We start from the raw sequence: 15501 nt of genomic DNA on the forward strand, positions 1-15501 counted from the left end.
AGGATCTTTCTGGGGCATGCGTTTATAAAATAATTTACATAATGTAACGTTAATTATTTTTTGATAGTTTTTTAATTTATCTATTTGTTTGCGTTTTGAGAAATACCGGACCTATTTATAAGTGTATTTTTTTTTCACAAATTTATTCTTGGTGAATTACTTGTCGTATTTATTTTTAATACACATTTTAATGATTTTATTGTTAAACTAAACTCCGTTTAAATCTTTACCATTCATGTTTTTAATTTTTTTTGGGTTATATTTTTCTATAGTGAATAAGACAAGCGAAAACCAGTAGATCTAATATTTTTTTTAGTTATTCCCGTCGTTGATTTTTAAAAAATTGAAACTAAATTATAATAATTTCAATAAAGAAACAAACAAAATAAAATTTTCCATACAGTTTCAACACAAAGAAAATCAAATGATTACATATCTTGTTTAATAAATATGTTTATGAACAAAAGATATCAATCTAGTAATATATGACCCTTTATTTATTTAATTTTTAAATTTATGGCCCTGTAGTTGCCATGTATTTTGTGTCTTTGTTATCCTGTAGTTTGAACTCTCGCTCTGTGTCACGTGACCTCGAGACCTAAAGATGGCGTCTCTCCAGCCAATCAACAATCACAGGCTTGAAGTGCTCCGCCCAGTAAATATTTTTCTCTATGCTGTCTATGGCAAGCATGCGATGGCCTTCACTGGCCCCTGCGTCTGGGTATTGTGCGAAAAAGTCTTTCACCTGTTAAAATAGTGGGTATTGTGCGAAAAAGTCTTTTACCTGTTAAAATAGTGGGTATTGTGCGAAAAAGTCTTTTACCTGTTAAAATAGTGGGTATTGTGCGAAAAAGGCTTTCACCTGTTAAAATAGTGGGTATTGTGCGAAAAAGTCTTTCACCTGTTAAAATAGTGGGTATTGTGCGAAAAAGTCTTTCACCTGTTAAAGTAATGGGCATTGTGCGAACTTGTCTTTTTCATGTTAAAATAATGTACTTTGTTTCTATTCACGTGGGAAAATAAAAAGGTGGGCGGACGGTGGGAGTGATCTGGACGCCACTACTGTCCATGGATGCTGTAGGGGGTTAGTTGGCTCATTGTGTAATCAGAAGCGAATATAGGGCATTTAGGCGGGGTAGCCGTCTGGGTCTCCCAAATCTTTGGGTCCTAAAAAATATTGTAGCTACGGCAAGTTGAGAATTGACTTTATGGGGGAGAGCACACAAGGAATGCCTGACCCTTTTCAGACACAGTGCTTTGACTCGCCCCTAATGTTAGGGGTGTGATGTCTGCTATGTGGAAATGTTGGTGCCAGCAATAACTCTACATCAGCTTGTAGTGTTTTCCTACCTCCAGCAGTAACTCTACATCAACTGGTAGTGTTTGCCTACCTCCTGCAGTAACTCTACATCAACTGGTAGTGTTTGCCTACCTCCTGCAGTAACTCTACATCAACTGGTAGTGTTTGCCTACCTCCTGCAGTAACTCTACATCAACTGGTAGTGTTTGCCTACCTCCTGCAGTAACTCTACATCAACTGGTAGTGTTTGCCTACCTCCTGCAGTAACTCTACATAAACTGGTAGTGTTTGCCTACCTCCTGCTGTAACTCTACATCAACTGGTAGTGTTTGCCTACCTCCTGCAGTAACTCTACATCAACTGGTAGTGTTTGCCTACCTCCTGCAGTAACTCTACATCAACTGGTAGTGTTTGCCTATTTCCTGCTGTAACTCTACATCAACTGGTAGTGTTTGCCTACCTCCTGCAGTAACTCTACATCAACTGGTAGTGTTTGCCTACTTCCTGCAGTAACTCTACATCAACTGGTAGTGTTTGCCTACCTCCTGCAGTAACTCTACATCAGCTGGTAGTGTTTGCCTACCTCCTGCAGTAACTCTACATCAACTGGTAGTGTTTGCCTACCTCCTGCAGTAACTCTACATCAGCTGGTAGTGTTTGCCTACCTCCTGCAGTAACTCTACATCAGCTGGTAGTGTTTGCCTACCTCCTGCAGTAACTCTACATCAACTGGTAGTGTTTGCCTACCTCCTGCAGTAACTCTACATCAACTGGTAGAGTTTGCCTACCTCCTGCAGTAACTCTACATCAACTGGTAGTGTTTTCCTACCTCCTGCTGTAACTCTACATCAGCTGGTAGTGTTTGCCTACCACCTGCAGTAACTCTACATCAGCTGGTAGTGTTTGCCTACCACCTGCAGTAACTCTACATCAGCTGGTAGTGTTTGCCTACCACCTGCAGTAACTCTACATCAGCTGGTAGTGTTTGCCTACCTCCTGCAGTAACTCTACATCAACTGGTAGTGTTTGCCTACCTCCTGCAGTAACTCTACATCAACTGGTAGTGTTTGCCTACCTCCTGCAGTAACTCTACATCAACTGGTAGTGTTTGCCTACCCCCTGCAGTAACTCTACATCAACTGGTAGTGTTTGCCTACCTCCAGCTGTAACTCTACATCAACTGGTAGTGTTTGCCTACCACCTGCAGTAACTCTACATCAGCTGGTAGTGTTTGCCTACCTCTAGCTGTAACTCTACATCAACTGGTAGTGTTTGCCTACCTCCTGTAGCTTTTCTCTGGTGCTGTACAACTTGACGGTGTCGTAGACAACTTCACCGAACCTGAGGTCATCTATGGTGAACCTGAAAATTGTTTATTTTACGTTGTTTTTTTTTTAATATTGTAAACGTTTTGATTTAAAAAAAAAAACTATGGACGTGAATCCGTATTTCCGAAAACTGTAAGGTTTAATAAAGTTTTGTCTTCTTCTTCTTCGTTCTTAATTTTAGTGTTGGAAGGGATCCTTCCACAATTAAGTATACGTGGCAACTGGTATGCGCCATTGAGGCCGTTGACTCCGATTTCAACCTGCTTTTCTTTTTGGATTGGCTTTCCAATCAAGAACAAACTACAAGGCAGCAGTTGTCTCTCCTAGAAGAGTGGCTGTCCCCAGCTAACGAGCCTCATCTGCCAGGGGGTTCGAACTCGAGACTTTAGCAACCATGAGCTTTACCGACTCGACCACGCCGACCCCTTAAGATTTGGTAAATGTAGCATGTTTTTAAAAATAAAACATAGTGGTGCTTAAATTACCCCTGTACAAACTCTCTAAACACTTCTAGTGAGAATTCATTTTTGTTGGTTTGCATATTACATTAACACTGAGCTATATAATGGAGGGTGTCACATTTAAAATTTGGTAACTAGAAAATTATGTAACATCAATTTACATGTCGGTAATTTGATAATTCTGTCCAGTTAGTCACTTCCTTGACGATAGAAAATTGATAATTCTGTCCAGTTAGTCACTTACTTGTCAATAAAACAATGATAATTCTGTCCAGTAGGTCACTTACCTGTCGATAAAAAATTGATAATTCTTTCTGATCCAGTCCCAGAGCATAGGATTGGCCACAGAGTTCATGCCAAGAATCTGGGTCACAGTGGCGAAGTCTTGACGTTTGATGCCAACCTCATCTTTCAGGTACCCCAACAACCTGCAGGGGATTATGATGTGGGTGCTCTAGATTTAGCTGACTGTCTAGATGACGATGTTAACACTCGGTATTTATGGGGGTTTTTGTAGTGTAAGTGTAGGAAATACCTATCAATTTCAAACACAAGTGCTGGAGACCAGTACACATGATATAAAAGCTGTTGTCAAGGATGCTATCTCAAGATGGTGTAGATGAAATAAATAATTTTATCAACGACATAAGATACCGTCAAAGACAACGATGAAGCCATCAAAATGTTTCCAATGAAGACAACAATGACACCGACAAGACAACATAACCTCCGACCACAATAAAGACAACAACAGTTCCTATAACGACAACAAGTAAGGCACGAAAACCTCCAATAACGACAACGACTTAAAACCTCCAATAACGACAACGACTTAAAACCTCCAATAACAACGACGACGACACAAAACCTCCAATAACGACGACGACTTAAAACCTCCAATAACGACAACGACTTAAAATCTCCAATAACGACAACGACTTAAAACCTCCAATAACGACGATGACGTCACAAAACCTCCAATAACAACGACGACGACACAAAACCTCCAATAACAACGACGACGACACAAAACCTCCAATAACGACGATGACGTCACAAAACCTCCAATAACAACGACGACGACACAAAACCTCCAATAACAACGACGACGACACAAAACCTCCAATAACAACAACGACTTAAAACCTCAAATAACGACAACAACTTAAACCTCCAATAACGACGACAACGACACAAAACCTCCAATAACGACGACGTTACAAAACCTCCAAAAACAACAACAACTTAAAAACCCCAATAACAACGACAACGACACAAAACCTCCAATAACGACGACGTCTACACAAAACCTCCAATAACGACGACGTCTACACAAAACCTCCAATAACGACGTCTACACAAAAACCCCAATAACGACGAGGTCTACACAAAACCCCCAATAACGACGTCTACACAAAACCTCCAATAACGACGTCTACACAAAACCTCCTTACTTGTCCACCCTCGACGTCTGACGTGTGGTAGCCAGGGCGTACATCAACAAATCCTTCTCGTGGGGCGACGGCTCTACCAGATATTTCTGCCAGATGACGTCCCAGTCCTGCGCTGTCCCCGCGAACATCATCCCAACCGTGTAAACTGTATGTTTCTGGTTAGGTGTGACGCTGGGAAAATATGTAAACTGTATGTTTCTGACAAATATGTAAACTGTATGTTTTTGGTTAGGTGAGACGCTGGGAAAATATGTAAACTGTATGTTTCTGGTTAGGTGTGACGCTGGGAAAATATGTAAACTGTATGTTTCTGACAATATGTAAACTATATGTTTTTGGTTAGGTGAGACGCTGGGAAAATATGTAAACTGTATGTTTTTGGTTAGGTGTGACGCTGGGAAAATATGTAAACTGTATGTTTCTGACAATATGTAAACTGTATGTTTTTGGTTAGGTGAGACGCTGGGAAAATATGTAAACTGTATGTTTCTGGTTAGGTGTGACGCTGGGAAAATATGTAAACTGTATGTTTCTGACAATATGTAAACTGTATGTTTTTGGTTAGGTGAGACGCTGGGAAAATATGTAAACTGTATGTTTCTGGTTAGGTGTGACGCTGGGAAAATATGTAAACTGTATGTTTCTGACAATATGTAAACTGTATGTTTTTGGTTAGGTGAGACGCTGGGAAAATATGTAAACTGTATGTTTCTGGTTAGGTGTGACGCTGGGAAAATATGTAAACTGTATGTTTCTGACAATATGTAAACTGTATGTTTTTGGTTAGGTGAGACGCTGGGAAAATATGTAAACTGTATGTTTCTGGTTAGGTGTGACGCTGGGAAAATATGTAAACTGTATGTTTCTGACAATATGTAAACTGTATGTTTTTGGTTAGGTGAGACGCTGGGAAAATATGTAAACTGTATGTTTCTGACAGTATGTAAACTGTATGTTTCTGGTTAGGTGTGACGCTGGGAAAATATGTAAACTGTATGTTTCTGACAATATGTAAACTGTATGTTTTTGGTTAGGTGAGACGCTGGGAAAATATGTAAACTGTATGTTTTTGACAGTATGTAAACTGTATGTTTTTGGTTAGGTGAGACACTGGGAAAATATGTAAACTGTACGTTTTTGGTTAAGTGAGACGCTGGGAAAATATGTAAACTGTATGTTTCTGACAATATGTAAACTGTATGTTTTTGGTTAGGGGAGATGCTTTAAAAATATGTAAACTGTATGTTTCTGGTTAGGTGAGACGCTGGAAAAATATGTAAACTGTATGTATTTGACAATATGTAAACTGTATGTTTTTGGTTAGGTGAGACGCTGGGAAAATATGTAAACTGTATGTTTTAGGTTAGGTGAGACGCTCGGAATTATATGTAAACTGTATGTTTCTGGTTAGAGGAGACGCTGGGAAAACTATATGTAAATTGTATGTTTCTCTTAAAGGCAGACGCTGGAAAATTATTTAACCTGCATGTTTCTGTTTAAGAACACTATATGTAAACTGTATATTTCTGGTTCGAAACTTTTAAAAATGTTTTTAATCTGAAGACGACGAACGTCGCCAATACCAACAAAATTTCGATGTTCTAGAACCACCTGCTGACCCTCACCTGGTTCCATTGTCCAGCCACCCACGAAACTTGGAACTAAGATTCTCTATGACTGGAGTGTAATTGGAACTCACTGCTAAGTTCCACAACATGTTCCGCAACAGTCTGACAAAATAAATCTCATTAGTTAGGACTTTGTGTGGTTGTGTCGTTGATTTACAAAAATGAATATAAGTGAGTTAATTCGTGGTGCTGATGCTGATATATACTTGAAATGTGGTGAAATTTATGTTTTATACTAATAATAATTTAACAATGCAAAGTATTCATTTAAGACAAGCCTTGCCGGATCAAAACGTCTCTCTCACCTCTCGGTGTTGGTACCTACGTCCTCAAATCCTAACTTTTCTATAACTGACTGAGAAATGTTTTTCACAAAATTCTGGCGACGAAAAAAAAGATATAAAAGATTATTTAAAAAAATATTCTTAAAACATCTATAATAATAGTTTCGCTGTCTGTCTGACAAGAACGCTCTGTCTGACAAGAACGCTCTGTCTATAATAATAGTTTCGCTGTCTGTCTGACAAGAACGCTCTGTCTGACAAGAACGCTCTGTCTGACAAGAACGCTCTAGAGAAAACACAAGCAATTTAAAAACATGCACAGTAATTCGAAAAACGAAATATGACGTCGACACATTTAGCGTAGAGTAGAACATAATCTCAAACCAGAGAGTGCACACAGTAATGTAATGACGTCATTGATTCTCGCGTAAACATTGAAAAAAAGGAAATGTTGTCTAATCTAAATGGTTTGCGTGAAGAGTTTCTTGCATACAATTCTTCGGGTAGGGGCGAAGCCCCACCACCCGCGTAAGAACGTCTGAGCCCCCCCCCCCCCTCCCCAACTCAAAAGAAATTTCCTCATCGATACTCTATAATAAAATTACCGCCTAATTAATGTGTCTAATCTAAAAAGTGGTTTTCTTGCAATGGGACGGTAGACATGTTTTTTTTTGGGGGGCGGGGGGGGGGGGGGGGTGGGGGGTGGGGGTGGGGGGTGGGGGGGGTGTGTGGGGGGGTGGGTTGGTTTCAGTGTTTCTTTCAGACTTTTTCCTCCCCGGAGAGGGGTGGGGGTACTTGAAATTTTCGGGGGCGGGGGTAGAATTTTCTGGGAGGGGGCGGACACTGGAAAAAGTATATAATTATATTTCGTTGAATGGGACGGTAGACATGTTTTTTTTTTTGGGGGTGGGGGGTGGTGGAGCGGTGGGGGGGGGTGGTGTGTGTGTGGGGGGGGGGGGGGTGGGGGGGGGTGGGGGGTGGTGTGTGGGGGGGTGGGTTGGTTTCAGTGTTTCTTTCAGACTTTTTCCTCCCCGGAGAGGGGTGGGGGGTACTTGAAATTTTCGGGGGCGGGGGTAGAATTTTCTGGGAGGGGGCGGACACTGGAAAAAGTATATAATTATATTTCGTTGAATGGGACGGTAGACATGTTTTTTTTTTGGGGGTGGGGGGTGGTGGAGCGGTGGGGGGGGTGGTGTGTGTGTGGGGGGGGGGTGGGGGGGGGTGGGGGGGGGGGGTGGGGGGTGGTGTGGGGGGGGGGGGGGGGTGGGGGGTGGTGTGGGGGGGTGGGTTGGTTTCAGTGTTTCTTTCAGACTTTTTCCTCCCCGGAGAGGGGTGGGGGTACTTGAAATTTTCGGGGGCGGGGGTAGAATTTTCTGGGAGGGGGCGGACACTGGAAAAAGTATATAATTATATTTCGTTGAATGGGACGGTAGACATGTTTTTTTTTGGGGGTGGGGGGGGGGGGTGGGGGGTGGGGGGGGCGGTGTGTGGAGGGGGTGGTGTGTGGGGGTGAGGGGTGGGGGTGGGGGTGGTGGGGGGTGAGGGTGGGGGTGGTGTGTGGGGGTGGGGGTGGGGTGAGGGTGGTGTGTGGGGGGGTGGGTTGGTTTTAGTTTAGAGATAAGAGACAGCACTATCAGCCTAGCGCCCGTTGTACCCTCCCTCAACGGGCCATTTTTCTCGTAATCAAATAATCACATTAAAAAAATCTTAAAACATAAACAAGTAATTCTCACGTAGTGAAACGAAACAATCTGTGTGAATACATTTCTAAATTATGTTTAAACCCTTTTTGTTTAGCAGAATTCACTATAGAATAACTCTTTGCTCTTTAAGTACCGTTTCGAACCTCACGATCCATGGGATAGGTGAATCAGATTTTACCTGCTTCATTGACCTCGGCGTGTGAAGAGATAGTGTGACTGGCACTATGCCAAGCCGTCTTTACTTTCCCTAACATGAGTCAGGTACCCATCAGAGCTGGATGGACTCAGTGACGTCCTTTTCACTTGAGCCCGGGATCCGAACTCGATACTTTCAGGTTCTTACCATTTACTTAATAATACGTCTTCTACACAACATAACAACTATCCAATATCTGCCACCCTACACATAAAATTGTGCAGGAAAAAGACCCTCGTCAGAGCACCTACCTTCCATTGAGGAATGTAAAGCAATGAAAAAGAACCTTGTCAGAGCCCCTACCTTCCATTGAGGAATGTAAAGCAATGAAAAAGAACCTTGTCAGAGCCCCTACCTTCCATTGAGGAATGTAAAGCAATGAAAAAGACCCTCGTTAGAGCCCCTACCTTCCATTGAGGAATGTAAAGCAATGAAAAAGACCCTCGTCGGAGCCCTACCTTCCATTGAGGAATGTAAAGCAATGAAAAAGACCCTCGTCAGAGCCCCTACCTTCCATTGAGGAATGTAAAGCAATGAAAAAGACCCTCGTCGGAGCCCTACCTTCCATTCAGGAATGTAAAGCAGTGAAAAAGACCCTCGTCAGAGCCCCTACCTTCCATTGAGGAGTGTAAAGCATCTGACTGATGGGGTTGATGCCAGACTTGATGGCGGTCGACCAGACGACATAATCCCCCTCCCTGTCCAGATAAGCCATCAGCTCCAGGGGCAGCTCGTAGGACAACTTCCCAGCGTTGGCCAGACTGAAGGCATCGTTTAGTAGCCCAGCACGGTCAGAGGCGGAGAGCGTCCAGTCCTAGACATACAAGCATGCACATTTCTAGACATAAAAAACACACATTTCTTCCATATGTGGACATACAAGTACAAAAATTTCTTCCATTTCTAGACCTACCTGTACAAAGATTTCTAAACATACAAGCACACATTTCTAGACATAACAAACACAAATTTCTTCCATTTCTAGACAAAAAGCACAACATTTCTAGAGATACAAGCACAACATTTCTAGACATACAAGCACAAAAATTTCTTCCAGTTCTAGACATAAAAAAGACATTTCTAGACATACAAGCACACATTTCTAGACATAACAAACACACATTTCTTCCATTTCTAGACATACAAGCACACCCATTTCTTCCAGTTCTAGACATAACAAATATACATTCCTTTCGTTTCTAGACATACAAGCACAAATATTTCTTCCAGTTCTAGACATACAAGCACAAAGATTTAGCCCATTTTTAGGCATACAAGCACAAAATTTATTTCCGTTTCTAGACAATACAAGCAAACATATTTCTTCCACAAGCAGAAAAATGTCTCCATGTTCTAGACATAGAAGCAAAAAAAAAATTTCGTCCACTTCTAAACTTACAAGCACAAACTTTCTCCAAGTCCTTGACACTAAAAGTAAAACATTTTTTCAGTACCTACCTCCTCCCCCTCCTCTTTACACCCACGAGAGAGCTGACTAAAAATACGACAACATACTGACGGTAAACAGAATAACAATAGTTGGCAAACCAACGTAGAGTCAACAAACTTACATCAACTGGAGTAGTGAGCAGGTAGTTCAACAATTTCCTCCACATCTCTGGGGGGTAGAGGACGATGTAGTAGCCCATCTGGTCAGTGTTGAACTTGACCCAGGTCATGTCGTTCTCTATATCCAGGTCTAAGGTGAAGGTTGCTGGGAATGTGTTCAAACACTCTCATTTAGAGGAAGTGTAATGGTGGCATCGCGATGGTATTATGATGGTAGAGTAATGGTATAATGATGGTATATTGAAGTTATATTGAAGGTATAATGATGGTATTATAATAGTATGATGATGGCAAAATGATGGTATAATGGTGGTATAATGATGGTAAAGTGATGGTATAATGATGGTATTATGATGGTAGAGTAATGGTATTATGATGGTATATTGAAGTTATAATGAAGGTATAATGATGGTATTGTGATAGTATTATGATGGCAAAATGATGGTATAATGATTACACAATGATGGTGTAATGATGTATAATGATGGTATAATGAAGGTATAATGATGGTATTATGATAGTATAATGATAGTATAATTATGGTATAATTATGGTATATTGATGGTATAGTGATGATATAATGATGTTATATTGAAGGTATAGTGATCGTGTAATGATGATATAATGATGGTATAACGATCAGGGGCGGGGGCGGGGGGTGCGGACCGCACCGGGTGACACCATTTAGGGGGGTGACACCAAGGCAAAAAATAGCAAAATATATGGAGAAAAAGTTGAGGGGGGGGTGCAAATCGAAAGTTTGAGGGGGGGGGGGGGTACAAATCGAAAACTTGAGGGGGGGAGGTGTGCAAATAGAAAGTTTGAGCGGGGGGGGGGTGCAAATCGAAACTTTGAAAGTTTGTTCCCGGGAAGGGTCGCTACGCCTCTGGGGGGGGGGGGTGACACCATTAAGTGCCGCACCGGGTGACACCCGACCTCGCTACGCCACTGATAACGATGGTATAGGAACCATGTACTTACTGTCATTCATGTCCATGCTCTGGGTCCCACTGAGTCCTGCGGACGTCTTGTAGGTGAGCTCAACAAACCATTTGTACCTGCAACATTGTACACCTTTTAACACTGTACACCTGTTAACATTGCACACCTGTTAACATTGTACACCTGTTAACATTGTACACCTGTTAACATTGCACATCTGTTAACATTGTACACCTGTTAACATTGCACACCTGTTAACATTGCACACCTGTTAACACTGTACACCTGTTAACATTGCACACCTGTTAACATTGTACACCTGTTAACATTGTGCACATGTTAACATTGCACACCTGTTAACAGTGTACACCTGTTAGCATTGTACACCTGTTAACATTGCACATCTGTTAACATTGCACATCTGTTAACATTGTACACCTGTTAACATTGCACACCTGTTAACATTGTACACCTGTTAACATTGTACACCTGTTAACATTGTACACCTGTTAACATTGTACACCTGTCTGTACTCGCTGCACAGTTTGTTTGTATACGGTTTATTTTTTAACTTACGTGTGAATGTGAGTTTGTATTCAAATGGGAAAATATTATGATATTCAAGCATGCAAAGATGTTATTTAATGTTTTAAAAAATTAAGCATGCTTTACTTTAACGCTATAAATAAATTCGAAAAAAATAATTTCTATTTTTTTATAGATTAAAGCACAGGACACACTAATATAACAATGGTAACTAAGGACTCACTATTGTAACTATAGACTCATTACTGTAACTATAGACTCACCACTGTAACTAAGCACTCCAGTGTTTCTTCCAAACTTTTTTCTCAGGGGGGGGGGGGGGGGGGCACTTGATATTTTTTGGGGGGGGGGGGTCAACATTTTCCGTGGGGGGGGGGGTGTGGACACTGGTAAAAGTATATATTTTCTATATAAATTACATTTCGTTCGGGGGGCGGTAGACTTTCCACCCCCCCCCCCCCCCCCCGAAGAGAAGCCTGGAAGAAACTGTGAAGCTCTATGATAACCAAGGATTCACTACTGTACCTAAGAATTGACCAAGGACTCACTACTGTAACCAAGGACTCACTACTGTAACCAAGAACCCACTTCTGTAACCAAGGACTCACTACTGTAACCAAGGACTCACTACTGTAACCAAGAACCCACTTCTGTAACCAAGGACTCACTACTGTAACCAATGACCCACTACTGTAACCAAGGACCCACTACTGTAACCAAGGACCCACTTCTGTAACCAAGGACTCACCCTAGCGGTGAACTGCTGGCCTCCACAACGGCCGTAGGGTTGCCCAGGAACCGGCTCTGGCTGGCTGTAACCAGAGTTTTGCCAGAGTTATCCCTCGTGAACGTGACGTTAATGAACGGAAACCCGTCTTGTAGTATCCAGGTATCCATGATGTGCTTGACGTCATGGCGATGATCCACCTAGTTTTAATCCAAGTTGGGTTAATCAACTTTTATTTGGACTCGACTTGAGTAAGAAAGTTACTTGTAAAATATCCACTACTTTGTTTTAGGGGTTAAGTTACGTGATTATTAAAATTAAACTGTAAATAAACATTATATTTTCGGCTTGTTAAAAAAAAAAAGAAGCAAAGCTTCCGCTCACGTCAGACAGAGAGTTCCAGAGATCGTCAGTCTTGGCATTTCCCCATTGGAACTTCTTCAGGTAGTTCTGTGATAAAAAAAATAAGGATGAATCTCAAACAGTATTGTAGACCAGCGGTTCTAAACTTTTTTGGAGATACCGAACCTCACCAATTTTCAAATGCGCATTCACTATCACCCGCGCTGACAAAATTATGTATCATAATTTATTTAGGTGTAGTAAGACCTCCGACGAACCTCGGAGACTCACCGAACCCCTGGGGTTTGATCGAACACAAGTTAAGAACCACTGTTCTAGACGATGATATGACTTATAATACCAATTATATCACCAAATATATGTTAAGGTTAACTTAGTTTTGTTATGGTAACGCAAAGACCACGTGACTTGATGAACTCACCGCGACGCCAGAATAGAACAAGTCGTCACCCATCATCGACTTCAGCATTCTTATGATCGACGACCCCTAAATGGAAATATGGATAGATAAATCATTATCTTATGATCGACGACCCCTAGATGAAAATATGGAAAAATAAATATTTATCTTATGATCGACGACCCCTAGATGAAAATATGGAAAAATAAATATTTATCTTATGATCGACGACCCCTAGATGAAAATATGGAAAAATAAATATTTATCTTATGATCGAAGACCCCTAGATGAAAATATGGACAGATTAATCGTTTAATGGCGGGGTTTTAGTGAGGAGAAAAGCGCAGACGAGGTTGTTTTAGGGGGCGGGTTCGTTAATGGATAAATACTGATCGAGTCCCTCTAAGGACCTGACGTATGACATTTCATCTCTTAGATATATTCATACAGGCAAACCCCTGATCTGCTATTAGCCTCCAAAAGACGAAACGTAATCTCTTACAATTGTATCTTAGAAAGTAAGGCCTTACATTGTAGTACATAATCTCATCAAAAGACTGGGTAAAGTCGGTGGCCCTTACCTTGTAGTACATAATCTCATCAAAAGACTGAGTAAAGTCGGTAGTCGTCTGTACGTCCATCACAATGGGGTGAGTGCCCACCTTGCTGTCGATCTTCATGGCCAAAAAGTAATATTTGTCCAAGAATTTCGTCAGCTTAAAAAATTATAAACCAAAGGTTTTTGCTGTGTTACAAAATTAATGCAGAATAGCGAGGAAGAACATGGATAAAACTGAAACTTTAATTTTTTAAATAGTTTTTAAACATCAAATTTTTAAAATGATACATCATCATCATCATCATCTTCATCATTCCTGTCAACCACTTATGGAGCATAGTAACGCAACTACACTTCTCTATCGTACTCGGTTCTAGGCGACTCCTCCAAGTTGGGTCCACCACATTCCGCTGCTTAACGAAAAACTGATCTTTTCCATGTTTGTTTTAGTCTACTTTCCTCTTTTCTTGGAGATTCCAATCTAGTGATTGTCTGGTCAAGTTGCTAGTTGGTTTACACAAGGTCAAATTGAAACATAGCTGAACTATGTTCCAACCACATATTTAAAGACCGACTAAAATGGCAAAGTTTGAACGAGTATATCAGAAAAACTTACAATTTCCCAGTCTGGTTCCTTGAGTGCCACGCCCACATACTCGATATAACTGGCGAATCCCTCGTTCAACCAGAGGTCATTCCACCAGTCCATGGTGACGATGTTACCAAACCACTGGAACAAAGAGACAAATTAGGGTCAAAGGTCATTCACCGGGTTACCAGAGGTCATTCCACCAGTCCATGGTGACGATGTTACCAAACCACTGGAACAAAGTGTCGTTTTAAATGTGAGGGGTAAGTCATAGCTGAATATGTAAGGGATCAGTCATTAGTGCTTATGTAGTGAGTAAGTTATAAGTGTTCTTGTGGGGGGGGGGGGGGTAATTCATCAGTGCCTATGTTCGGGGCAAGTCATCATAAGTACCAATGTAAAAGTTAAGTCAGATAACAGTTTTTTGACAGACATAACAATAAAGACAGTCCTATGCAGACATTGTTATAAACTGTTTTTTGACAAACATCATAACTTACTCAGTATAAGACAGATATCATAATTTACACAGTATTTAACATGTATACTTTACAAAGTCTTTCACAGACATCACAATTTACACAGTGAATGACAGACATCGCGAGATTACCATGTGCGAGATTTCATGACAGACCGTCTGCGCGACATCCTCATTGGCTGTCAGGGGCGACACCTCCGGGCTGTACAGGATGGTCGACTCTTTGAAGGTGATCAACCCCCAGTTCTCCATCCCGCCCCACTCAAACTCTGGCAGCGCTACCATGTCTGTGGGGAGAGGCAGCAAACAGATCGTGGGGATTTACATCAGGTATCAATACAACACACACATATACACTCACGCGCGCACACATACATACATACAAACACGCACATGCAGACAAAAAACAAACACACACACACGCTAACACACACACACGCACACATGCACACACACGAACACTAACACTAACACTAACACTAACACTAACACTAACACTAACACTAACACTAACACTAACACTAACACTAACACTAACACTATCAAACCAAAACACACACACTTACACACACATACACATGCACACACAAACACACACTATAACGCACAAACACTAGCTTGCACTAACAAACACACTAACACACACACATACCAATGTACTCCCTTCACTATAACACACACACTGACACACACACACACTAACACACATCTCTCCCCCTCTGATATTCTTAAAGGTTTTTTTTTTATTATTAAAACATTAGGATAATGACCTAATTTAGGCAAAAAACGTTATGATAATGACCTAATTTAGGGTAAAAACGTTATGATAATGATCTAATTTAGGGTAAAAACGTTAGGATAATGACCTAATTTAGGGTAAAAACGTTATGATAATGACCTAATTTAGGGTAAAAACGTTATGATAATGACCTAATTTAGGGTAAAAACGTTATGATAATGACCTAATTTAGGGT

The 15501-nt window shown here is 41.1% G+C and overlaps 1 protein-coding gene across 1 annotated transcript; it reads right to left on the bottom strand.

Annotated features, from left to right (window-relative positions):
• Positions 1 to 423: 423 nt before the first annotated feature.
• On the bottom strand, positions 424 to 14812 carry LOC131927234 (glutamyl aminopeptidase-like). Its single transcript, XM_059283001.1, has 15 exons — positions 14660 to 14812; positions 14077 to 14190; positions 13483 to 13617; positions 12923 to 12988; positions 12523 to 12588; positions 12160 to 12338; positions 10905 to 10981; positions 9926 to 10068; positions 8968 to 9168; positions 6477 to 6550; positions 6169 to 6273; positions 4544 to 4714; positions 3377 to 3517; positions 2581 to 2662; positions 424 to 745 (listed from the first exon to the last, which is right to left on the bottom strand). Exons 1-15 carry the CDS (start codon positions 14810 to 14812, stop codon positions 599 to 601), a joined length of 1854 nt encoding a protein of 617 aa, XP_059138984.1. The 3' UTR covers positions 424 to 598.
• Between the last annotated feature and the right edge of the window lie 689 nt (positions 14813 to 15501).

Source organism: Physella acuta, unplaced genomic scaffold, assembly GCF_028476545.2.
Source record: "Physella acuta isolate Inbredline_101_S28 unplaced genomic scaffold, ASM2847654v3 ptg001386l, whole genome shotgun sequence".
NCBI classification, from domain to species: domain Eukaryota; kingdom Metazoa; phylum Mollusca; class Gastropoda; family Physidae; genus Physella; species Physella acuta.

What these genes read in the sequence shown, in the direction of transcription:
- LOC131927234 (XM_059283001.1), bottom strand. Translation starts at nt 14,812, where the DNA reads ATGGTAGCGCTGCCAGAGTTTGAGTGGGGCGGGATGGAGAACTGGGGG. An exon ending in AGGAACCAGACTGGGAAATT is followed by an intron (nt 13,618 to 14,076) that starts GTAAGTTTTTCT and finishes TAATTTTTTAAG; the next exon opens with CTGACGAAATTCTTGGACAA. An exon ending in TGTTCTATTCTGGCGTCGCG is followed by an intron (nt 12,589 to 12,922) that starts GTGAGTTCATCA and finishes TTTTTATCACAG; the next exon opens with AACTACCTGAAGAAGTTCCA.